General features: G+C 35.8%; 2 protein-coding genes across 2 annotated transcripts in view; both read right to left on the bottom strand.

Annotated features, from left to right (window-relative positions):
* LOC107552868 (1-phosphatidylinositol 4,5-bisphosphate phosphodiesterase beta-4-like) overlaps positions 1-5,173 on the bottom strand; it is a 65,738-nt gene extending 60,565 nt beyond the window's left edge. Inside the window, exon 1 of the mRNA XM_016234906.1 lies at positions 5,122-5,173. The gene's annotated coding sequence lies outside the window, so the exon portion shown is untranslated. The remainder of the gene's footprint in view (positions 1-5,121) is intronic.
* Positions 5,174-10,594: 5,421 nt separating this feature from the next.
* Positions 10,595-24,019, bottom strand: LOC107552896 (1-phosphatidylinositol 4,5-bisphosphate phosphodiesterase beta-1-like). Its single transcript, XM_016234932.1, has 11 exons — positions 23,911-24,019; positions 21,785-21,900; positions 21,439-21,574; positions 21,233-21,286; positions 19,608-19,827; positions 18,834-19,014; positions 17,754-17,830; positions 17,578-17,667; positions 16,724-16,781; positions 16,550-16,636; positions 10,595-11,177 (listed from the first exon to the last, which is right to left on the bottom strand). The coding sequence occupies exons 2-11, from the start codon at positions 21,854-21,856 to the stop codon at positions 10,974-10,976; spliced, it is 1,179 nt and encodes a 392-aa protein (XP_016090418.1). The 5' UTR covers positions 21,857-21,900; positions 23,911-24,019; the 3' UTR covers positions 10,595-10,973.
* Between the last annotated feature and the right edge of the window lie 3,457 nt (positions 24,020-27,476).

Genomic DNA, 27,476 nt, shown 5'->3' with positions numbered 1-27,476 from the left:
AAAATGTGTGACAACAAGTCCCAGTTTCCCCTACAGTATGTGGAGTGGGAATGATATTTTCCATTAAACCGTTTGCTCTTTTTACATTGACTATCACTTAAAATAGACTAATACAATCCGATACAACAATAATTTTATACTGAATATACATTATACTGTATATACCAAAAAACTGAACACACTTCAATGGTATGAGATGACTAGATGCTTTCAACTGATTTCCTATTCCTATTCCTATAACTGTCACCAACTGAACTGCAGTGCTCAAACTATTTCAAATATAGTGAATTAAGCTACAAACTCGATCATAATGCACAATATTTCCATCTAACATGTATTTTGAGATGCAGCTTGTAATATTAATGGAGTGTTTCACTAGTTAGCAGTAAACTGGTTCCCTTTCAGTCGGTCACTCTCGACGTCACGTTGCATGCGATGATTGTATCCAGCTGCCGCTGATCGCAGTGCGAGTATAATTAGGCAGCAGGTGCAACGCATACTCAGCTTTTCGCTTCGGAGCTGAGCGGTTGTTTCATTCTGCTCCTGACTTCTGCTTCGTAGAGAAGAAACTCAACGAGTTCAGCGCACTCTTAGGAAGCGCTGGTGCTGGTGGTACGGAGCTTCAGCGGCGGTGGTTCTTCCCGTGTCGAGTGGGTTGCACACATCAGGCTGCACTACCCCCTGTTTGTGTTGCAGGCGGTCATCTCCCCTGTGCGCTTCAGCACACTAAAAGAGTAATTTCTAAAAGAGCATTCATGGGTGGACATCTTTTTAAAGGCATACCTTTCAAAGATGCCCTTCCAGCTGTGCGTTTCTGGATGTGGTCATTACCTGGTGCCGAGTGATGGTCACGATCGCTGCCTCACGTGTCTGAGCGTTAAGCGCGCTGAGGTGGCGTTTGTGGATGAGTCATGCTCTCATTGCGGGAAAATGACTGTCGCGGAGTTGCGGACCAGGCTCGGTTTCCTACAAAGGGGTGGGGTGCCCGTGCCTCTGCCTAGAACTTGGGTTCCCCCTGGCGGCTTCTGGGGGGGGGGGGGGGCTACTTCTGGCAGTAGCTGGACTGGTCTTACGGTGACGGCTGTAGGTACTTGTTGGCCCTGACTGGCAGTGTTTATGCGGCCTGCGGAGAAGCTGCCTCCGCCCTACACGCTACGGCGTTGTTGCAGGTTCATCAGGCCAAGGCACTGAAGGACCTGCACGAGGGTGGGCACAACCCAGAAGTTCTTAAATAACTTTGCACCGCTACTGACCTCGTGCTACGGGCGACGAAGGTCTCTGTGCGGTCTCTGGGCCGTGCGATGTCCACTATGGTGGTCCAGGAACGCCATCTCTGGCTGTGTCTTGCCAACATAAGGGAGACCGATAAGATGCCGTTCCTAAATGCCCCCATGTCCCAGACAGGCACTTCGGAGACACAGTGGAGAACTTCGCCCAGCAGTTCTCCGCCGCACAGAAGCAGACCAAGGCCATCAAACACATCCTGTCCCAGTGTGCAGCTGCTAACTCCACCGGGCCGCCGGCGGCAGCACCTCAGTCTGCTTGTCGCCAAGGAGCCACAGCCCTATCACGCACCCACTGCCCGAATGCAGGTAAGTGTTGCACACACACTGACCCCACTTTGGACTGGCAATGAGACGCCCGGGCCGGGTCCCTGCGTTCCCCCTCGCTGCCCCACCGTGGGTACGTTGGTGGTTCCGTTGGTGCCACTTGTACAATATCTGGGAGCCTGGCTAGCGCTCCCCAGTCCGTCTCGTTGGCTCCTTCAGACCGGCGTCCTCCCAAGTTCAGGGGCATCCACTTTACTTCAATGAAGGTGGCAGATGCCCCTGTCTTGCGTGCAGAGATCACAGTCCTACTGGCGAAGGATGCGATACAGCCGGTCCCTCCAGCCGATATGAAGACGGGGTTTTTACCCAAGAAAGGCGGTGGGTTAAGACCAATCTTGGATCTGCGCGTCTTGAACCGGGCCCTTCAGAAGCTTCCGTTCAAGATGCTCACGTAGAAGCGCATCTTCGGGTGCATCCGTCCCCGAGATTGATTTGCAGCGATCAACCTGAAGGACGCGAACTTTCATTTTTCGATCCTTCTGCGTCACAGGTCATTCCTGCGGTTCGCGTTCGAGGGACGAGCATATCAGTACAAGGTCCTGCCCTTCTGGCTGTCCCTGTTGTGCCGTGTCTTCACGAAAGTTGTGGAGGCGGCCCTTGTTCGCCTGAGAGAAAAGGGCATTCGCGTTCTCAACTACCTCGACGATTGGCTCATACTAGCTCAGTCTCAGGATCAGTTGTGGGAACACAGGGACTAGGTGGTCTCGTACCTGGTCTTCGGGGTCAACTGGGAAAAGAGCAAACTCTCTCCGACGCAGAGGGTCTCTTTTCTTGGTATGGAATTGGATTCGGTCGAACAGACAGCACACCTCACGCAGGAACGTGCTCAGTCGGTGTTGAACTGCCTGAATATGTTCAAGAGCAGGACGGCGGTCCCACTGAAACAGTTTCAGAGGCTCCTGGGGCATATGGCAGCTGCAGTGGCAGTCACGTCGCTGGGGCTGCTTCATATGAAACCCCTTCAACACTGGCTCCATGGCCGAGTCCCGAGGTGGGCGTGGTAACACGCCACTCACCAGGTCAAAGTCACACCGGCCTGCTGCCAAACCTTCACCCCGTGGTCAGACCTTGAGTTTCTCCGGGCAAGAGTGCCCCTAGAACAGGTCTCCAGGCATGCTGTGGTTCACACGGATGCCTCCACCACCGGCTGGGGGGCCATGTTCGACGGGCTTGCAGTGTCGGGGGTTTGAATGGGCCCCCATCTGCACTGGCACATCAATTGCCTAGAGTTGCTGGCAGTACGCCTTACCTTGATCCGTCTCAAAGGGCGCTTACGAGGCAACCATGTTCTGGTCCGCACGGACAACACTGCAACCGTTGTGTACATCAACCGACAAGGTGGTCTACGCTCCCATCGCAACTCGCCCGCCACCTCCTCTGGAGTCAGAAGCATCTGAGGTCGCTTCGTGCCATTCACACGTCTACGAGACACGCTTACGCCTTGAAGTGGAACCTGTTCGTCGAGTGGTGTTCTTCTCACCGAGAAGACCCCCGGAGATGCCCGATCAGAGTCGTGCTGTCCTTTCTGCAGCAAGGGTTGGAGTGAAGGCTGTCTCCCTCCACCCTTAAAGTCTACGTGGCTGCGATTGCTGCCAACCACGTGCATAACTTTTTGCAATTTTGATGTAATTTCTAGTGAGAAATCAGTATTATAGTAATTAAATATTCGTTTAGTTATCATCAAAACTCGTTCTATTTTTTTGTAGATCATTAAACTGTTACATTGCCTGCAAAGTCAGCTGCCTAAGTTTTCAGATGCAGCCCCGATCTGAATAATGATTCACTTGACTTAGATAGGAGCGGGTTCGTGAATCTTTTGATTCAGATCGGGACTTCGGAGCAGGTTCACAAATCTTTTTTTTTATTTTTTTTATTAAACAGTACAAAACATTACCAATTAAGGCAGGACAGTTATAAAAACAAAACAAAGAAAAAAAGAAAGTATTCGGGACTTCGGAGCGGGTTCGTGAATCTTTTGATTCAGATCGGGACTTCGGAGCGGGTTCGTGAATCTTTTGATTCAGATCGGGACTTCGGAGCAGGTTCACAAATCTTTTTTTTTATTTTTTTTATTAAACAGTACAAAACATTACCAATTAAGGCAGGACAGTTATAAAAACAAAACAAAGAAAAAAAGAAAGTATACACAAACACAAATCCCTTAAAGGGGTCACATGATGCTTTTTTAAAGATCATTATTTTGTGTATTTGGTGTAACAGAATATGTTGACATGCTTTAATGTTAAAAAAACACATTATTTTTCAAATACACACACACGATGCGCAAATCTCCGCATTTGAACAGTCAATAGCAAATACTTAAACTAATAACAAAACAGTAGCTGATTCAGAAGCGCCAGATTGTCATAGCAAAGTCAGAATGACCTCCTCTCCTAGGTTCACGAAACGGTCGTCCATAAAATGCATTGCTGTTCTGTTGTAAGTCATCTTAAAGATTCCTAAATGCATCTACTTCTGGAAGGCCAAATAAAGTGCTTTTGCTTTCGCCTAGAAACACAGCGTCTCTCTGACATGCTGCTTCAACACTAACTGCGGTTACTGAAACCACGCCTTCTTTCTTTGCGTGCACATTTGGGTGGCATTATGCAAATATTTCCACATAGTGATGTAGATATGTGGGGGCGTGTTAGAACGAGCCGTTTTAGGGGGGCGTGGCAGAGTCTTAACTTTGATAAAGAATATCTCTTTGGTTTTGAGACTTTAGTCTTTGCAACTTCAGGGATCTTATCTATGCACAATCAGCTTGTAACACTCCAAAGAGAAAGCAAAACTTGAAATCACATCATATGACCCCTTTAAGAAAATTAACCATGGTTTTACAATAGTATATACTACATAGTATATAAATTATATAATCTAATGTAATAACCATATATATATATATATATATATTTTTGTAGAACCACAGTTTACTATAAGTACCTTTTTTCTTTTGAGTAAAACCATAGCTAATTTTCGTAAGAGATGTGTTGCCAGCTTAACAAAAAAGTGGTAAATTTAAACATTAAGAGGACACATAGAATGAATATAGAGATACAGTTTCGACTGCTTTAGGATTAAACTGTAGAAAGTTTCCATACACTCATCTAGATCAACTCTGAATAAAGAAAAGAGAGGTTTAGAGCCAGATTTTTGTTCATGTATGTGAAATTTAGCTAGTAGGAAACACAAATACAACAGATCAACAAACAATCCAAAGAAAACATCTTTCAAACAGAAAGAAAAGTCACGAAATGAGATTAGATGAACATTAAAAATATATTATATTTACATCTATAAGCTTTTGTTTGATCTCTTCATATTAAGGAGAGAACTGAATTCGTTTGTGATTGACAGACGGATGTTGTTGTTGTTGAGTTGATTTAGTTTTAATAATCTGCATTAATATAAACAAACGTGAGAAATCAAGCGGATATTTAACTACTAATGCCTCGTTGTCAAAGTTTGCTTCATTTTATTTGGTAAAGGTTGAGTTTCTGTGTTGACTTACCCGCAGATCTGCTGCTCCAGTCAGAGTCAGATTGATTTTCCCTTTAATGCCTGATGGGACGTTCAACATTTCAGACGATGAAACAGCGACACCCGCAGGCCTCCCATCGGCATTACAGAACAAAAACTGACCGTATAAATATTTCATTAATTATGATTTTCTCTTTATATTCCTAAAATATCACTGTTACCACTTTATAATAGCTAAAAAAATGTAGCATATTGTTTACATACACTGCTGACCTTCCTAATCATATGAGAAATGAGTATAAACTAGATTCCTGGTTGATTTTTCACTCGTCCTCCACAACATTTACTGGATCAGAGACTGTAAATGTTAAATATGAATAAATGCTCAGATACTACGCACACAGTATAGCAAACATCCATCTTCCCTGTTGAAAAAAACAGCATACGCTGGTTAGGTATGTTTTGACCCTGGCATGCTGGTTTATGCTGGTCCTTTTGCTGGTTTATGCTGGTCCTTTGCTGGTTTAAGCTGGTCCTTTGCTGGTTTAAGCTGGTCCTTTGCTGGTTTAAGCTGGTCCTTTGCTGGTTTAAGCTGGTCCTTTGCTGGTTTAAGCTGGTCCTTTGCTGGTTTAAGCTGGTCCTTTGCTGGTTTAAGCTGGTCCTTTGCTGGTTTAAGCTGGTCCTTTGCTGGTTTAAGCTGGTCCTTTGCTGGTTTAAGCTGGTCCTTTGCTGGTTTAAGCTGGTCCTTTGCTGGTTTAAGCTGGTCCTTTGCTGGTTTAAGCTGGTCCTTTGCTGGTTTAAGCTGGTCCTTTGCTGGTTTAAGCTGGTCCTTTGCTGGTTTAAGCTGGTCCTTTGCTGGTTTAAGCTGGTCCTTTGCTGGTTTAAGCTGGTCCTTTGCTGGTTTAAGCTGGTCCTTTGCTGGTTTAAGCTGGTCCTTTGCTGGTTTAAGCTGGTCCTTTGCTGGTTTAAGCTGGTCCTTTGCTGGTTTAAGCTGGTCCTTTGCTGGTTTAAGCTGGTCCTTTGCTGGTTTAAGCTGGTCCTTTGCTGGTTTAAGCTGGTCCTTTGCTGGTTTAAGCTGGTCCTTTGCTGGTTTAAGCTGGTCCTTTGCTGGTTTAAGCTGGTCCTTTGCTGGTTTAAGCTGGTCCTTTGCTGGTTTAAGCTGGTCCTTTGCTGGTTTAAGCTGGTCCTTTGCTGGTTTAAGCTGGTCCTTTGCTGGTTTAAGCTGGTCCTTTGCTGGTTTAAGCTGGTCCTTTGCTGGTTTAAGCTGGTCCTTTGCTGGTTTAAGCTGGTCCTTTGCTGGTTTAAGCTGGTCCTTTGCTGGTTTAAGCTGGTCCTTTGCTGGTTTAAGCTGGTCCTTTGCTGGTTTAAGCTGGTCCTTTGCTGGTTTAAGCTGGTCCTTTGCTGGTTTAAGCTGGTCCTTTGCTGGTTTAAGCTGGTCCTTTGCTGGTTTAAGCTGGTCCTTTGCTGGTTTAAGCTGGTCCTTTGCTGGTTTAAGCTGGTCCTTTGCTGGTTTAAGCTGGTCCTTTGCTGGTTTAAGCTGGTCCTTTGCTGGTTTAAGCTGGTCCTTTGCTGGTTTAAGCTGGTCCTTTGCTGGTTTAAGCTGGTCCTTTGCTGGTTTAAGCTGGTCCTTTGCTGGTTTAAGCTGGTCCTTTGCTGGTTTAAGCTGGTCCTTTGCTGGTTTAAGCTGGTCCTTTGCTGGTTTAAGCTGGTCCTTTGCTGGTTTAAGCTGGTCCTTTGCTGGTTTAAGCTGGTCCTTTGCTGGTTTAAGCTGGTCCTTTGCTGGTTTAAGCTGGTCCTTTGCTGGTTTAAGCTGGTCCTTTGCTGGTTTAAGCTGGTCCTTTGCTGGTTTAAGCTGGTCCTTTGCTGGTTTAAGCTGGTCCTTTGCTGGTTTAAGCTGGTCCTTTGCTGGTTTAAGCTGGTCCTTTGCTGGTTTAAGCTGGTCCTTTGCTGGTTTAAGCTGGTCCTTTGCTGGTTTAAGCTGGTCCTTTGCTGGTTTAAGCTGGTCCTTTGCTGGTTTAAGCTGGTCCTTTGCTGGTTTAAGCTGGTCCTTTGCTGGTTTAAGCTGGTCCTTTGCTGGTTTAAGCTGGTCCTTTGCTGGTTTAAGCTGGTCCTTTGCTGGTTTAAGCTGGTCCTTTGCTGGTTTAAGCTGGTCCTTTGCTGGTTTAAGCTGGTCCTTTGCTGGTTTAAGCTGGTCCTTTGCTGGTTTAAGCTGGTCCTTTGCTGGTTTAAGCTGGTCCTTTGCTGGTTTAAGCTGGTCCTTTGCTGGTTTAAGCTGGTCCTTTGCTGGTTTAAGCTGGTCCTTTGCTGGTTTATGCTGGTCTTTTGCTGGTTTATGCTGGTCCTTTTGCTTTTTTATGCTGGTCCTTTTGCTGCTTTATGCTGGTCCTTTTTCTGGTTTATGCTGGTCCTTTTGCTGGTTTATGCTGGTATTTTTGCTGGTTTATGCTGGTCCTTTCGCTGGTTTATGCTGGTCTTTTTGCTGGTTTATGCCGGTCCTTTGCCAGCACATGACCAGCATAAACCAGCAAAGGACCAGCTTGAACCAGCATCCCAGCGTCAACACATACCTAACCAGCATATGCTGTTTTTTTCAACAGTATAGCCTAATATTTTGATGTTTTGCTGTAGGCCTTTATAAGTGTTTTTTCTTTCTTTCTGAGGTCAAACTGAACTCAAACAGAAGCAATGAATAATTATACCTATTTTTTATGCTTACCTACTTTGTCATATAACAAAGTTTCATCAATAATATCTGTCTGATAGCCTATGTTTTGATAGGTTTGAGGAATATATTAAAATACTTCAAAGGGAAAATAATAGAAACCTTATGAAGTCAATCTCAACAGAACATTTAAATAATTGAAATTAGAAGTTAGAAATGTCATACAAGTTTAATATTTTTGATTTATTAAGTATTAATCTGTCGAGGGTTGGCTAATGCTCCACAAATGACAGTATCTACTGTAAAATACATCTAAAAGCTCATATACTTTTAATTTCACACTGTGAAAGTTGTGGGAAAAGGAGCAAATTATTAATATTGTTCAAAGCTCAAATTTCACAAGAACAATTTTATTAAAACCAATGCACAACACGAGCACAACTTACATTCAACAATATTGGTCTTCCAAAGATCTTGATATTTGTGATACTAATAACAGAAGTGGACCAAATCAAATGTCTTTAAATGTCAAATCGGGATCTTTTCTGTCAGCAAAAACAAATAAAAGTCGAAAATAATAAAGTGGCATTCAGTAGCATACATATTCTGACAGGTCATATCTATCTAATTCTGTAGTAGTATAAATATCTTAAAAGTGCGCACGGTTTATACAAAAAAAATGAGCTCTATTCATCAACACTTTTTACATTCCACATCTAACATAGATTCAACATTCAAAGGCACAGGACTTCACTTCAAAACGATCGAGTCAGAAAAGTAATTCAAGTAATCTTACATTGCAAACAGAGTTCGGTCGAAAGGAAACGATGGCACAGAATCGTGTTGTAAAAATTCAATACAATACTTCTAGAAGTGAATATACACAGGATTCATTTGTCATGTAAACGAGTAATTATGGGGAAATTAAGAGCAAATTATCAACTCTCTGCAGCTGCTTCCCAATGACGCCACTGAAATGATCCAGCAAATGATAAAACGCTGAACTGACCAAACAGATATTATGCAAGGTTTCAACATTTGTGGTTTATGATGGTTTTTCTGGAACATATTTTGGCACTTTGTAGTAGTTGACAAAGATCAGATATTGAGCATAAACATCAAAACCTTGCAAATATACCGAAAATCAATGTCTAACTTAATTTAATTTCTTACTAGGTGTAATTTTAAATACAGCACTAACCCAACGGGAGTAGATTAAAAAGATTAAAAAAGTAAAAATTGTTAGAAATAAAAGTAGAAATAACAGCTAATCAAAGTGCTGACTGAAATCACTAAAGTAGAGACGTATAGTAGAAAAGAATTAACAATCAAATTCCACTTGGCATAAAAATCCTTAAACACATCCAAAACGGAACAAAATAAAGTTGTAAAAAGGAAATATTACATGCTTTCTGACTTATGTAGAAAGATTGCATAATGATGATAATACCTCGGGACATCCAAAGTGCATATCCTTTTTTATTTTTTTCTCTTTTTTGTTTTTTGCCTTCGTCTGCGTTACTAATCTTATTTATAACTGAGTTGAATCTCACAAATATGAAAGTCCGTTTCCGCCATGGGATAAATAATGAAAAAAAGGTAATTGCTACATTTTATCTCAAAATTCATACTTTTTCCCTCACAATTCTGAGATAAAAATTCAACATTCACAGATATAACCTTGGAACTGCAAGATATGAACTCAGAATTCTGAGATAAAAACGTGCAATTCTGAAGGGCAAAAAATTAATTGCAACATAACAATTCACAATGATTTTTTTTAATACATAGTGAATAAAAATAAATACATAAAACACAAATGCAAAATGTAAACTCACAATTCAGAGAAAAAAAGGTCAGAGTTGCAAGACAAATGCAGAATTGATTGCTGTAAACTCAGAAAAAAGTCAGATTCTAATTTTATATATTTTTTTCAAAATTATGTTTATATATCGCAATTCCGAGTTCATATCTCACAGTGCTTTCAGAAGTTTTCAGAATTTCGCAAAAGTTTTCAAAATTGCGAGATAAAAAAATTGCAATTATCTTTCTAGTTCCATGGCAGAAACAAACTTCCACAAACAAAATCTGACATGTTCGGGTCATATTTTCCCCAAAAACAGAAGTTGCATATTGCAAATAAATAAATAAACAAAAAAAGATCATCATTATTTTTTGCAACATTTTAATGACACATTGTAATGCACTGTAATGCAAATAATAACGAATAATATATACATCATGATGTTGTACTGCCTTTTAGTTTATTCTGATAAAACACTATTACAGTAAAGTACAATGCCTGAAAACTGTCATACTGTCTGATTTTGGGGTGAAATGTGAGCTGGACATGTTTTCATGAGATTCACTCAGTCATTAAAGTGACCTATTGATGCTAACTGGAAAATTCTGACTGTTCTAACAAAAGAAAGAATTAAACAGAAACCGGGACGAATTGAAACGGTCCCTCAATACAGCAAATAAAACACTATATGCAATTTTTTTTTAATGACCTAAAGGTGTCTGTTATGGGTTTGAAAATAAATAAAGCTTATAAACTTGAAACACATCTTCACAAATTGATAATAGTTCATCACATTACAACACAAGCTATATTGCTGACATTTAGAAAACGGTTTTTTTCCTTCCTTTATTTTTCTACTTTTTAGGAAACAAATTAAAGAAAAAATAAACAAATTCTACTGTTCCTAATATTCTGTATGTTGCTCAAAAACAAAATATAGTCATATATATATATAAAAAAGTATATATATACATATATATTTTGCTTAAAATAAATTCCCTATTTTAAGGTTTACAATTAAAAAAATGCAAAAAGCTCAATGGCCCTAAAACAGACAGATATTTTTTTCTAAGCAAAATTTATTTTCCAGGTGAAATAAGCCCCAGATTGTTGTTTTGGGTTGACTTGAGCAGGGCGTTTTTGTGAGATTTGTGAGAAGATAACTGCTGGCTACAGTATCTCAGTGCAGTGTCATGACCTGTGTTCTCTTCCATTAAAACACTGTTTACTCGTTAACATGAGAAGCACATCAACAGAACACTAGATATAATTCAGATGTAAATCTCCCAGCGTGACATGAAGCCGTGTTTCTGATGCGACACAAACCCTCCTTCGTCTGCTGGAGTAAACGCAAGCCTTACAAATCTCTAGTTTGGAAATGAAGGAACGTAAAAGTGAAGTGGGAAGAGATCCGACATCAGTCTTTCTTCTCCTCCTCCGTGTCGTCTTCAGACTGTGCTCCCTTCTGCATGAGTTTCTCCAGCGTGGAGGAGGAAGAGGGAAGAACCTCCTGCTCGCCGTCCTCAGTCTTTCTCTTGGTGCTTTCCTGCACAAACTCCTGGATCTCCAGAGGAAGCCGCCGGAATTTGTCCTGGTATTCCTGATCCAGGTCGTTCTGGAGCTGCGAACACAGGGCAGAATATTCAAGTTACAGTCTACAGGAAATTCTTAAAAAAAAAGAAAAGTCAAAATCAAAATCAATACTTTTGTGTTCTATGAAAACAATACGTCCAAAATGAGTATTTATTGAAACAACTGCAAAAAAGCTTGATTTCAAACTCGCATCTGACAGATATCACTTTAACTGCCACATTTACACATCAATGACTCCTATTATATGTTTGGAAACTTTATCTGTCCAGTCACAGTGAAGTAATAAGGAGGTTAACTAACAATAAGACATTCATAAATGATAAAATGTAGAAAAGTGTATGAAAAAAGCAAATAGTCTGAGAGAGGGTGGAAAATCTTCCTGAAAATAATAATACTAATTTGACCATTTTTGGTGCAGAAAACCTTGACTAACATTATTAGAGGACTTCTAAAGGAAGAAAAATTCAACATAAATAATTAATGTGGGAAAAATCTATAAATAAGCAAATAACAGCCTGTTTAATTGTAACAGTCAGAGCGAGAGCGGTAAATGAGCCTGAAAAAAATGACAAATTAAAATATTAAAAAATAATACTTATAAATTTAAAATAAATTTTAAGCAAAAAAAAACTTGACTAACATTATGAGAGGACTTCAAGAAAAAAATAAATAAATGATAAAAGTCTATGAAAAAAACAAACAAACAAAACAAACAACAATCTGTTTAATAACTATAATAATTGAGTCAGAGAGAGAGGGTGGAAAATGGTCCCAAAAAATAAATTAATACATTTGATCAATTTAAATGTAATTTAATAACAAACCTAAATATATCATAAATAAATGTATCATAATTTTCAAAATAAATTCAGTGCAAACACCCTCACTAACATTATTAAAGGACTTCAAGAAATGGAAAAAAAAACCATGAATAAATAATAAAAGTTGGAAATGTCAAAGAAAAAAAGCAAATGCTTAATTGTACGAAGTGAGTGGGTGGAAAATCACCCTGAAAAAATGAATTTGATAAATATAGGTATAATTTCATAATAAATCTAAAAGTATCATACTTTTAAAACAAATGTAATGATACATTAAAAATAAATTTGGTGCAAACAAACAAACAAAACAAACTAGACGAACATTATTAGAGGGAAAAACATCAGATTGAAAGAACAAAATACTACTATAATAATAAGACCCCTGTGTAAACATCATCATTGTGAAAGTGCACTAATGGTCATGCAGCATTTCTTCTCTCATAAAGTGCAAATGTGGTGCGGTTCCGGTTCGGTGGGTGAATGTGTGTCTGTCTGACCGCAGGAGACCCTCAGAGTCGATGGCATGAACGCTAATGTGACACGGGACAGTATTGACAGATACGGATCGATATCCACTAATGCTGCGGCAGATCCAGGCCGTTTAGTGCGGCAGCGCTCGGGAATCACAAATAAACACATCAGTGCAGAGATTTCACCATATCACTCCTGTTATGCACATAAAACACTGAATCTGGAGAGTTACTGTATATGCATACAAGCTCAAAACTATATCATTCACAAGCTCAGGGCTTATAGGACAAGAGTCTTGACTTCATGCAATATGATTGGTCAGTTCCGATGAGTGACAGCTCACAGGCCAATCAAAACGCGGCAATCGAGAGAGTTAGAGTCAGATCTGTACTGTCACTGAAAAGCACATTTTCTCTGTTTCGGAGTTAGGATCCACACTAAAAATGTGCCAGATGATCACAGTGAAATTCTCCAGGAGAACAGCAGCTTCAAATTGAAATACTCCTGACAGCTTATGAAATATTTCAAGCATTTAATATTTGAAGGGTCAGCCCTGAATGAACAGTTTGTCATCGTTCCCTCATGTTGTTATAAACCTGCAGAAGGTCTTTAACAGGACTTTCAATGATGACTGAATTGTCATTAACCCTATAAATCTACTGTATCATATTTGATACATAAGGCCTTTAAGTGATCAACATCAACTCAATCATCATTGTACTGCATTGCATTATATGTTTGGACCATTTAATCTCATCTCACTAAGACATATTATTGGAGATATAGAGCAGGGATGGGCAACTTTTAGTGCGGTCCGCTGGATCTTGATTATGGATTATGGATTTTTGAAAATTACCTTTCATGCAGTGTGTAACACAACTCTAAGTGAATGAAAACATCCTGCAAAGTTTTAAATCTGAAAGTGCACCGTGTATAAAGTTATTGTCTCTCAAAAGAAAGAGTCGAATCTGAAACATTGAAACGAGTCGTTTTTAAAACGAATCCCAAGCCATTTCATGTTGATGTCAATATGAAATATGAGCATATTGCACGCTCAGACCCGGAAAAGCTTGAAAATGCAAATTCATTCTTTGCCACTAGGTGCCGCTTTTGGAGCAGTAAAAATATATGTTTCCCCGGTAACGCTGTTGATGGAAAAATGTATCATCAAGCGAATCGTTTGGGAGTCGTTGAGCAAGTAAGGTAAAAATAAATGCATATTATAAGTAGTGGTCGACTGATAATTGTTTTTTTTGACAGCCGATGCTGATGCCGATATCTTGGAAAGCAGGGTGGCCGATGGCCGATATAAAGCGATAATATCTTATAAAGATATAATTTTATTTATTTTAATTAATATTTAAGAAATTTGAAATAATTTGAAAATTGATTAAAAAATAAATGTGTAAAATAAACATACTTATACTTTAGATGACAAAGTATTTTTCACAAATAAATAAATATTTAATTAGAATATAATTAAAAAGGAAGTAAACAACCAACAGGGAAGTTTGTGTGCATTAATCATATTTTTTCAAATAAAGCCAAGTTAACACTCATTTTACATACAGCACACAGTGAAAATTACATGAATATGACAGTGGGCAAAAGCATGAAGCGCAGCATAATTAAAAATCACGAGTTTAAAGTTTGTCGATCGCGTCTCCAGTGAAGCTGAACTCTCCACCTGTCCGCATTCAATTCACACGGATCGACCGTCACGCAGAGAACACGCCATCATGCAGGATACACATGCACACTTCACAAGATCTCACAGCTTGATCCGACTAAGTTTGCAAGGTTTTTGAAATTAAATGTGGATTAGTCATTCAAAGATTTGTTTAAATGATATGAATACGTATTTGCTGAATGCTGACTACAAACAAGAAAGTATTATAATGTTTGCCTTTCTATTACTAATAATATAAAAGCAATTGTTATAAGACTTTTTGTATACATTTTACTTTGTTTGTTTAACCGTTCTATCTGATTATTAGACAGACTTCAATCTGTATTAGACAGAACTGTTAACAACAACAGCGAACAAGTGTGCGCCTCACGGTGTACTGCCATTCTCAGCGCCGTCAAAATAAAAGTCCCGCATCGAATGCATCGGCCAAACAGGAAAAATTATCGGCCGATGCCGATATTTAAAAAAAAAAAGCCAAATATCGGCCGATATATCGGCCTTGGCGATATATCGGTTGACCACTAATTATAAGACAATGAAAGTGTTTTTTTGACCTTGCATGCTAACAACTTGTTGTTGGGGGTTCCCCCAAACCAAAATACGAATCTTTCATAACCCATAATAGGGGCACTTTAAAGTTTCCGCAGGTCCTTAAAATGTCTTCAGTTTAATTGTTTAAATTTAAGGCCATGAAAACTCTTAAATGGTACAAAAAGTCTTAATTATAAGAGGTCTTAAATTTGGGGACGGAAAGACAAGAATTGCTATATGGATTAATATGACGATTAAACTTCAAAAGGCTACGATTTCACTGAATAAACTTGAGCGCTGCACGTTTCAAAGTCGTGTAGTGTACAGCTGTTACTGGAAAACCGCTATATTTATGCGGTTCCGAAAGTGAAACCTGCTGGCAGAGAATGAATTTGCATTTTCAATAAGACCGTCTGCTATTTTTGCTACATATTTTTTAAATGTGAACCAGTGGATCGACAAAAATCTAATGCATTATAAAAATCTAAACAATTAAGACACTAAGATATATTTATTTGTTATTTAACATAATAATTAATCGAAAATAATTGTTTAAATTAATATAATAATTGATACTTTTAAACTTGATTTTAAAAATCCTGCAGATACCAGGGTATTTTATGGTACCATTTGGAATAACTATTTTTTTTAATAAGCCCTTTTTAACTGTCCTCTTAGGTTGTTTTGAGAATGTTCTGTAGGCCACTAATAAAAAATGACCTCTGTACATTTGTTTGTTGCAAATTTACAGACAATGCAATTGAGACTTGTTAGGGTAATATTTCTGTCCACTGACAACAAAGTTTCCCATCTGAATTAGCATAACTGCACACAAGTTTTATAGTTAATAAAATCTTTAAAAACTTTAATTTCCTTCAATAAAAAGGAAATTGGGTAAGACGGTGTAAAAGGTGTGGACGTGGATTAGTAATCTGGCCCCTTGCTATAAAGGAGAAAAAGTTGCCCATCCCTGATCTACAGTATCATGATGCAACAAACTCCAAATCTCATTGGTCAGCACTCACTTTCACTAGATGAGTTCTGCTCCAATAACAATAACAGTGATAATAATCATCTGCTGTGTTCATTTATGTGACATTAAAGGGTTACTCCACCCCAAAAGCTTCGTTCGTCTTCGGAACACAATTTAAGCTATTTTGGATGAAGACCGGGAGGCTTGTGACTGTCCCATTGACTGCCAAGTAACTTACACTGTCAAGGTCCAGAAAAGTATGAAAGACATCGTCAGAATAGTCCGTCTGCCATCAGTGGTTCAATCTGAATTTCATGAAGTGACGAGAATGCGTATGCTGTTCTACTTGTCACTACGTGTCTGCTGCGCCACACGGATACGCTGTTTTCGTTCAAATCAAAGCTTAAATAAACATAGAAAACGTATCCGTGTGGTGCGGCTGACACAGACAAGTAGAACAGCATACGCAGTTTACGTTCAGTGGACACTCTTCAAAATGGTGCTACGGTGACACAGAGGAGACGAATTGTTGAATAAAGTCGTTACTTTTGTTTTCTTTGCGTACAAAAAGTATTCTCATCACTTCATGAAATTCAGATTGAACCACTGATGGCAGATGGACTATTCTGACGATGTCTTTCATACTTTTCTGGACCTTGACAGTGTAAGTTACTTGGCAGTCAATGGGACAGTCACAAGCCTCCCGGTTTTCATCCAAAACAGCTTAAATTGTGTTCCGAAGACGAACGAAGCTTTTACGGGTTTGGAACGACATGGGGGTAAGTGATTAATGACAAAATTTTCATTTTGGGGTGGAGTAACCCTTTAAACTCCAGCTGAGGGGACAGACAGAAATCTGATAATTTCGGCACTTTTTTTATTAGTTATTGAGGTAAAACACAGTAAACACTTACCTTGGGTTTCTCGTCTAATATCTGTTGCAGGATGCTCTTATGGGTTTCTACCAGCTTCTCGTGTCTTTTAGTCTGAGCGTCTTCCAGCTAGTGACAGAAAACACAAACAGTGTGAAGTGTGAAGAGTCATATTTGTTCTGGTTTTGATGGTGAGAAATGGAGAAAGTGTTTCACCCTCTTGATGTGCTGCACCACCTCGTTCACATACGACCTGTTGATCTCCAGCTTCTCCCTGAAACCAGACAGAGACTCTTACAGTGTCATGTGAGGCGTTTAACAGTGTTTTATTGCCATCTAGAGGACAGTTTTATAAAGAATAATAAAAATCTCTCTATTCCGTTCCTTTAATTGCCTCCCAGAACCTTAATAAAAAATAACCTGAAAATAACCTTTTTTTTCTCTCTCTCTCTAAAGAGGTTCTCATTTAGTTAGAAGATGATTATTTTATATTAATATATATCATATAATATAAAGTGTCTTTCATTTATTAATGTTTTTGTAATATCCATACACATATACAGAAAATATTATTATAATATTCTTAGAAGATTTTTATTTAAAATTAAATCCAAATATATTATATAATTTGTTGTTACATATAATATATTAATCATATATAATAGATATTAAGCAAATATATATATATATATATATATATATATATATATATAATACATTTATTTTTATGTACACATTCACAGAAAATAATAGAATAGAATAAAACCATGACAGGGTCATTTCAAATAAAATGTAAATATATAAAATAGTGCAAAATGTATATATATATATATATATATATAAACACACAACACACATGTACAATTCTTTATAAATCTTTATCTTTACATTATTTATATTACCAATTAATATTATTATCAAATGTAGTTTACCAGTAGTGTTTTTTTTTGTATTTACCATAAGTATTTTAATATGGTTTAGAGGCCGAATATGCTTCAATATACTCATCTACAACCAAAACATAATCTGGTACACAAAATAAGCATGATGATGAGCAGAAGAAGTCTTACTCTTCTGTCAGGTGTTTCTCCTTGGACTTGGCTTCACTGATCTTCTCTTGTCTCTTCTTGTCCATTTTCTTTTTCAGCTCTTTCTTTTCTCTGCAAACACAGACGGGGCAGCGAGGGTGACTCGACATGAGCTTATGAATGATTAAAGAAGCCGGTGATATTCATAACAGACTCACTTCTCACACAGCTCCTTGATTTTCTTCATTTGGTTGCTCCGACTCTCCTCAGCGATGGCCGTCAGCTTCTCGATCACCTGCAGACACAGCATTTCACTTTCAGACCGATTCATTTAAAACAAACCATGAAATGTTTTCTAAAGCTGGACATCAGAAATGCTTAAATAATTTAGATCTGATTTCTCACATAAAATAAGTCAAATACAGCCTCTCTCAAGGTACACACATCTTTAATATTGCACACTTGGTTGAATAATTTTTTTATGTATATTAACATTAAGTATTTTTCTTATATTAACTAACGTACTCTACGATTAGCTCAGTGAATAATAAAAAAAAACATAGACCCGGCTAGAACAAGCGGAGGGATACAAAATTGTGAAAACCAATCAGATTTGAGAACCAGAATGAACTGTTGTGTATATATATATATGTATATATGTAGAGAGAGAGAGAGAGAGAGAGAGAGAGATTACATTAATTATTATTTATATTATATCTATTTTAATTACCTAATATTTTCCCACACACTACACACAGATACACAATTAATATTTATAAAACGGAGAGTTCCGGTGCTTGATTCTGATTGGCTGAGCCACGTTCGAAGCAACCACAACTGTTTCTGAGGAACTACATTGTTTGGTGGAAGAATAATGTTTTTATTAATATCGTTACATTTTATTTGCTCTGTTTTATTCTGTGAAACCTTACTACGTGTATGGAATAACCGTTTTATTAAAGCAATAAGCTTATTGCTTATTAAAGCAATAAAATGATTGCTTTAATAAATATCCGAATATTAATAATATTATCAATTAATACTATTTTTGAAACAAGAAACACACTTTCTGAATTATTTTCATACATGCATTACATTTCTGTATTGTTTTACATTTTCCAATTTTAATATTTAAATTAGATTTTAAAATCATTGCCATGGTTTGATTATTTCGCATTGTATTTGATATATTTACTCTTTTTTTCAATTAAAAATGTAACTCTTTAAAACTCTTTAAAACCGAAAACTCTTTTTTTTCTCAGTAATATGTTTTTCTCGATTTGCATGTGTACTCGGACCTGTTTGATGTGCTCTTTCTTCAGATATTTCTCGCTGTAATACTGCTCCTGACGCAGATTGAGGAGCTGCTGCTGCTGCTGTTCTTTGAGTTCAGAGAGTTTCTGTCCGCTGTCCTGATCCAGATTGGCCAGCTCCTGCTCGAAGAACGAGGCTCCGTGTTCAGGACTGGACGACAAACACCTATGTGTCCCTGCAGCACAAAAGCAGTGTTAAGTCGCTGGGGGATATTTGTAGCAATAGCCAACAATACATTGTATGGGTCACAATTATACATTTCTCTTTTATGCCAAAAATCATTAGGATATTAAGTAAAGATCATGTTCCATGAAGATATTTTGTAAATTCCCTACCGTGAATATATCCAAACTTAATTTTTAATTAGTAATATGCATTGCTAAGAACTTAATTTGGACAACTTTAAATGCAATTTTCTCAATATTTAGATTTTTTTGCACCCTCAGATTCCAGATTTTCTAATAGTTGTATCTCAGCCAAATATTGTCCGATCCTAACAAACCATACATCAATTGAAAACTTATTTATTCAGCTTTATTCAGGTTTTGTGGTTCAGGGTCACCTATGTGCATGCTAAGGGAAATGTTGAGTCTATTGTATTTTTTTTTTTAAAGTGCTTTTAGTATATTGGTCTTGTTATAATGTGTTGTGAAGCCAAAGACAAATTTTCCCTTGTGGACAATAAAGGAAAGGAACAGTTCTCCTGACGTTCCTCCTCTCAATCCCAACAGTGATTGGATCAGCGGACGTCTACCTACCTCTTCTTACCGTCTCGTTTGGCAGACTTCAGCAGGACGGCTCGTTTGCGCAGGTAGTCGTGCTGGAACTCGTTGTATTTGGCCGTGTGCTCCTTGATCATCTCGGTGGTCTTCTTGTGGTGTTTCTTCACCAGGTCCTTCATCTCTTTATAGTGTCGTCTCTGCTCTCGGACGAAGCCCTTCTGCTGTTTGAGCTCCTCGACGGTCTGCGCCTCCATCTCTGAAACAGAGGTTTCATGGACTGTAAAATTAGATTTTATAATATCACCACCACCTCCATATTTTATGAACCTTTTCCGAAGCTCATGTCGATGGATTTTCAGAAGCTGTACATCAGAAACGTTTCAATAATGTACAGTGTATTCAAATGACTGAAACTCAACGGCTACCTGATAAAACACAACCTGTGGCTGTTTGTGTTTTTTTTATTTCTCACATTAAATAAGCAAAATACAGCTTCTCTGAAGATACAGACATAATTTATATTGCACACTTGAATGTGCAATATTTTATTTGTTTCTGTATTTTTAGCATTTTAATATATTTTGATCTTATATAAAATAAGCTGTCATGGTTTGTTTATTAAATTTTTTGTTTTTGTTTATGTCCACAGAAACATACATTTAATATATATAGACATACATACTTAATATATTAACATAATATAATATAGCCATGTTATTTTTATATAACATTGCTATATATACACACACACACACGCACACACACACACACACACACACACCTAACATATTAATATAAATAATTTTATATAAACAATATAATATAATGTATCTAAATTTTATATATATATATATATATATATATATATATATATATATATATATATATATATATATATATATATATATATATATATATATATATATATATATATATATATATATATATATATATATATATATATATATATATATATATATATATATATATATATATATATATATATATATATATATATATATATATATATATATATATATATATATATATATATATATATATATATATATATATATATATATATATATATATATAACTCATATGAAAATATTTTAGATTGTTATTCATTTAAAAAACAACAAACAAATCAACAAACAAATAATATTGTATATAATAATATATTGTATATAATAATGTAATATAAAACTAAATAATATTGTTTTATATATCAAACTAAATTATACTGTATATTACACAATGCCATAAAAAGTATAATAAAGTAAAATAAAATGTTATTTTTTAAATAACCTGCCATGGTTTGTTTTAGCCTCTTTTTTCTGTATATGTGTATAGAAAATACATTATAGTTCTGTATTCTTTTTTATTTTTATTAATTTTAATTGACTATGTTGTCATAGTTTGTTTATTCAATTATGTGTATTATTCTTTTATTCTATGTGTATTATTACAAAATGAATTAATACAAAAAAGTAAAAAATAAAAATAATACAATGTAATTTAATTAATCATATAAATTAAAATGATATATTACTTCATATTAAAATAAAATGACAGAATAAACAAGTCATTTCAAATTGTGATGTTACTGAATCAAAACTCTTTGAAAGTTTGGAGTAGTAAAAAGCCATTCGGTTGCTGACCTGTGAGGACGCTCTGAATCAGATCTTCAGTCTTTGCCGCTGGTTTGGTTGAGCCTGAATCACAACGGGATAAAATCTCATCAGATAAGATTCATGCATATCCAGTAATACTCCTCAGTTTTGTGGACAGTAGGTTTGGATTAGCAGTGGACGGTATGGGTTTATAGCTCAGTATCAGCTGAGATGATGCTGTGTGAAGCTCTGACCTGTGGACTGCGGCTGTGGGCTGATCTGGGACGCGGGTTTCGGAGCGGCGCTGGGTGCGTGACTCAGGCCGTTCTCAACCGGGACGGGTTTGGGTTCGCTTTTAACCTCCGAAGGGTTTTCAACACCAGGATCCACCTGGAGGACAACACACTTCATCATCAAAACCTCCAATACTGTTCAGTTTCACAGCGACAGAATTCATTACAACGACTTCATTCATCAGTAAATGAACGAGTGATGTGATTAGAGTTCAGATGGAGTAATTAGTGAAGTAATCTGAGCTGCTGTCTGATGGTCATATTCTATCTGAGCTCTTCAGCGCTGGAGATCTGGAGACGTCTCTACCTCTTTGGTGTCTTTCTCCTCTTCTCCCTCCTCTAGAGTGAGCGCCGCCAGCTGTTTGGATCTCTGCTCCATCAGGTTGACGTATCTGATGGGGTTGGACAGCGCTTCGATGACGTCTGATCAGCACAGGAACACACACCGTTAGTCAGTCCCTGCAAACTCACAACACACTCCAGTCCTGCAGCTTCCACTTCAAAAGCATCAAGAAATTCAAAAATGTTATTTATGAAATAGGATTAACAGCATTTGGTTAACAATTATAACTTTTTTCACAATATTTTGCAACTTCAAACCTTTCAAAAAGCATCCAAAATAATAGAAAAAGAAATTCAGAAATATTACATTTGATTTCATGTGACATTTGCGTTTTAGTTAACAATTATAACTTTTTCACAATTAAAAATAACATCCAAAATAATAGTAAAATACATTTTAAATATATTATTTTTGATTTTATATATGACTTCAGCATTTAATTTAGTAAATAATTAACAGTTTCTAGTTAACAATAACTTTTTTACAAAAAAAAGTCTTTAAACATTTAAACCTAAAATAATAGCCAAGTAAATAAAAAAAAAATTATATTTCATTTTATATATGACGTTAGCATTTTAGTTAATTATAACTTTTTCAATTTTTTTTCGACTTAAAAATCTTTAAAAAAAAACAAACATCTAAAATAGTCAAATAGATTTAAAAAATATTATTTTTGATGTTATATATTATTTCAGCATTTAAATTAGTTAATAATTAACAGTTTCTAGTTAACAATAACTTTTTCACAATATTTTGCAACTTTAAACATTTAAAGCATCCAAAACAATAGCCAAAGATATTATATTTAATTTGATATATGACTTTAGCATTTTAGTTAACAATTATAACTTTTTCCCAATTTAAAAAAACATCCAAAATAATTTTAAATATATTATTTTTGATTTTATATATGACTTCAGCATTTAATTTAGTTAACGATTAACAGTTTCTAGTTAACAATAACTTTTTCACAATATTTTGCTACTTTAAACCAGTCAAAAACATCCAAAATAATACCCAAAGAAATTACAAGATATTATATTTGATTTTATATACTGTATGACTTTAGAATTGATATAATCTTTAACAGTATTTTGCAACTTTGAAACTTTTCAAAAAACATTCGAAATAACATAATAGATATTATATTTGATTTAATATATGACACAGGATTTTTTATTTAGTTATCATTAAATAATTATCAGTTTTTACATAACAATTATAACTTTTTCACAATATTTTACAACTTCAAAATAACTTTTACATGATATTAGCATTGGTTTGCCTCTTTTTATTTGCTCATACATGCGTAATATCTGAAGCTTCAGTACACGTGGAAACCCTTAATTTAAGAGACATTTCGGAAAATATTGATTTCTTGGCATAGGTAATATCATCTTTTAAAAAAGTCAAAAATCACCTTAATTAACATAAACAAAGAGTTATATTCAACATTCTCTAATGAAGAACTAAAAGTCTGACTATTATAAACAATTATTTGATCTAATTTACATCAAATCAAACATCTGACATCTTCTGTTGGGTCTATATCACTTTTGATAGAATATTCAAATGCATATTTGCATATTGAATGGATGATGCCTCATTTGTAACTTTAACAGTTTACATAAATGAAGTCACTTTGTTTTCACGTGACTTTAATAAAGCAACATTTCTTTTCTTTTTTTTAATTAAAGAAAATGACAAATTTGGAAAAGCTCCTCACAAAAAACACTGTGGTACAGGGAAGGTATCAGACGGTAATACCACGGTACTTTGATATATACCATAGTACTCAATGATTTTCAGTCATAATTCACACCAAAATAAATATGCGTCACATATTTGGTAAATAATTCAAAGAAGGCTGATGGTAATTGTTTTTGTACGCAAAATGTGATTCCTTAATTATGATCCACTGTTATATTTACCATGGTATTCATATGCTACTGCTACTGCGAGGTTATTTCACAGCACACCACAGTAATACTATGGTACTTTTAGTGTTTTTTTTTTTTTACAGTGGCAGATCCTAAAAGAGAATTAAAGCTGTTTCAGGTGGCAGATGATTATAGTAATTAATTTCTTACCGGCGAATGTATCAGGAACATAATCTTTCACCTCGATATACACAAATATAGCAGGAAGAGTCAGCGCTTGATTCTTTTCATTTCTCAATCCGATGTAACGATAACCTGTGAGAATATGACACAATTATGTTTTAGCAAATAAAAGAAAAACGTTTAACCAAACCTGCATTTTCATGTCGCAAAATGTCTTGTAATAATACAATACAATGCCATTTTTATGTTGCAAAATAATAGTAATAACAATACTGTAAATTCTTATTAGTATACTAAAATTCTAAATTAAAATGCTAAAAACACATGAAAGTAAAACTATATCTGCATTTTAATATTGTAAAATGTATTGTTAATAATAATTAAAATAATAATAATAATACATTACTATTATTAATATATTAAAATAATGTAATCTTAATAACTGTAGTCTTAATAACAATGCTAAAAAGCATAAAATCAAAATATAAACTGAAATCATAGTTTATTTCCCCCTCACAATACAATACTATAGAAGCACAACTATAATAATAACAATAATAAATTAAAATAATCTAGCACTAAATTAAATGCTAAAAAATCACATAAAATCCAAACAAACTGAAATCATTTTTATATTCCCTCACAGTAAAAGAAAAGAAAAAAGTACAACATAGCACATAAAACAAAAATGCAAACTGAATAACTATCAATATACCTTCTCTTACTCTTTTTTTTTTTTTAATTGAAGAACAATTCTTGAATCACAATAGATCGCAACTCAGCAATTTTATGCGTTTTGTGTGTTTTTCCTCTTTATTACAAGTTATACATCAGAAGGCATGAAAAAAAACAGTATAATGAAACGAATGTACTCATTGTAATCGAAAAGATGATTGATTCTCATGCCGCTTTAACTGAGGCGAATACAGCGATCTGTCACGTCACATTAAAGAGACTCAGCAATTTTATGCGTTTTGTGTGTTTTTCCTCTTTATTACAAGTTATACATCAGAAGGCATGAAAAAAAACAGTATAATGACACGAATGTACTCATTGTAATCGAAAAGATGATTGATTCTCATGCCGCTTTAAAGACACATTAAAGAGCATGAAAAACACATTATTGTAAGACATATTGTTTGTATTTCGCTATAAAACTGACAGAATTTGAAAGCCGAGGCTTTGTTTTATATCAAAAGTGCCAAAAGCACAAAGGTTATTGCTTTGAAATGCAATCGAAGACGTGAAGTATTATTTCCAAACATACTGTCCCTGCGAGTATATGACACATGCTATGATTTCTGCTATTAATCCAATATACATTCAAATAAGTTGCCAGGCCACTGGAATTTCTCCCGGGGCTCCCAATCCGGGCCATTTGCATGCACAATACTCTCAAAATATTATAACTTTAATCTCGTAATTGCTACAGCTTAATTCTCGTATTTTGACTTTATTCACAAAATATTTTGACTATATTCCCGCATTGCTACGACTCGAGTAATTTTTCGTTTTTTTCTCAAAATATTATCATAATTATTATTTAAAAAATTAAAATAATACTTTTTTTATTATACGTAAAAAATTTTTAACGTGGCACTAAAACGCAAATTATTGTATTATTGTTGCTTTTGTTAAAATAATCAAAAGATGGTCACAAGATAAATATTCAGATTTTTTCCCCAGTAGTCTGTTTTATTCAAACAATTATGAATTATTTGCATTTAGATACATTAGAACTTTACCTAATATGTTGAATATTAAAAACAATGAACAAACAAAATCTGGATCTCCATGTCTGCCATGCAAGTCAACTGTTCCTGCTCATCTCCAGCCTGGATCTCTTCTCTCCACTTTCCCTAATTGCAGATTCAATTATTAAATCTGTCAGGATTAATATTTTTATACTTAGATGTTTTTGGGGGATCAAACTGTAACACCGTGTGTCCCAACCAGACACGACACGATAAAAAGTATATGTTCCATGTAGTTTTTGTCCTAACCACCTGCAACAGCGACACGTGACAATAAGCGACACGGAATTCTATTTTAGAAATGTTTTTTATTTTCTGTGACGACGCGGCAGGAACAACATACAAAATATGACAGTGATAATCTGCGGACAAGTAGTAGGATGATTAGAAAGGACGAGTTTGGAGACTTCTGCCTCAGAGAGTGGAGAGAAGGATGTGAACGGGTGTATGATGTGCTTGACAGATTGTGGTGTGGAAAATTGTGCACTGATGGTTTTAATTTTATTAATGAAGAACGTGGCAAAGTGGTTAGCTGTTAGAGTTGATGAAGGAGGCGGAAGAGCAGTCCCGGACTGGCCATGGGGAGCACCGGGAGAATTCCCAGTGGCCTGGCGGCTGATTTGATTCCATCAAACGATTCCAAACAGAATCGATATGCGGGACTCGATGAAAGAGAGGAAGCGGCTAGAAGAAGCAGTGAAATGTAGCAACATCACTGACCTGTTCAGGGCTTCCATTGCAGGTCAGTTTCATCTGTATATATGCTAGATAATTGTGTCTTTATTAACGTAGCTGAGTATTAAACTGCTAGTATCTATTCAGTCAGATGATCAGTCAGAATACTGGGCTAAAGTACATCATTATCGTTTGTAAAGTTACATAAAAATTTTTAGCAGAGACAGATATTCACATGGATTTATTGTACAGGGAGGGAGGGAGCTAGAGCAGACAGCAGAGTCACAACCTAATAATGCAATAGTATGTTCAGTATTAAGATTTTTCAGTAAATATAGGCTATTGTACTAATTTTGACATTTAGGCACTTTAGAAAATGTGTTTTAATATTTTTTGTTTGTTTGTTTGTTTGTTAAATAGGGCATTTAAGTAATTTTAAGATAAATAACATTCTGTGCTAACAAATTGAAATGAGGTGGCTGTTTTCAAAAAAGTAATGTTTACTACTTTTTTTAATACTATACTTTTATTAGAAAAACCACGACTGATGTTGATGTTTTTTTCTTTGTTTTGTTTTGGTTTGATGTTCAATTCCAATTATAAATTATATCATTTTATTGGATTCTTTTCGGAACAAAAACTAATTTGGCCATCAAAATTGAACATAATTTTAAATAAAAAATTAGATCATTTTATAGTATTTTTTTTCTGGATCAAAAACTAATTTGGGCATCAAAATTGAACAAGGTCATATCTTTATGGTATTTTTATGGAACAATTTGGGCATTAAAACTGAACAACTTTAAATTATACAATTTTTATAGTATTTTTATGGAACAAAAACTAATTTGGGTATCAAAATTGAACATAATTTAAATTATAATAATATAGCTTTTATGGTATTCGTCTGGAACAAAAGCTAATTTGACAAAATCAAAATTAAACCTAAATTTCAATTAAAAATGACAATTTTATAGTATTTTCCTGGAACAAAAACTAATTTAGGCATCCAAACTGAACATAAATCGACACTAAATACAACAACAACAACAACAAAAAACTTGTGGAAATACATCAATCACTGATTGCACAGCAATAATGCATTGCAAATGAGTTTCCTGCTGCTTAAGGTTTTGGCAACAGTCTCATGTTCCATAAAAGCTA

This window comes from Sinocyclocheilus grahami, unplaced genomic scaffold (assembly GCF_001515645.1).
Source record: "Sinocyclocheilus grahami isolate Dianchi unplaced genomic scaffold, SAMN03320097.WGS_v1.1 scaffold460.1, whole genome shotgun sequence".
Classification (NCBI taxonomy): Eukaryota; Metazoa; Chordata; class Actinopteri; order Cypriniformes; family Cyprinidae; genus Sinocyclocheilus; species Sinocyclocheilus grahami.
The sequence above is the reverse complement of the archived record's forward strand: the minus strand, read 5'-3'. Positions and strand labels throughout refer to the sequence as shown.

What these genes read in the sequence shown, in the direction of transcription:
- LOC107552896 (XM_016234932.1), bottom strand. Translation starts at nt 21,856, where the DNA reads ATGGAGCAGAGATCCAAACAGCTGGCGGCGCTCACTCTAGAGGAGGGA. An exon ending in TGGTGCAGCACATCAAGAGG is followed by an intron (nt 16,637 to 16,723) that starts GTGAAACACTTT and finishes TTCTGTCACTAG; the next exon opens with CTGGAAGACGCTCAGACTAA. An exon ending in TATTAGACGAGAAACCCAAG is followed by an intron (nt 11,178 to 16,549) that starts GTAAGTGTTTAC and finishes CTGTGTTCGCAG; the next exon opens with CTCCAGAACGACCTGGATCA.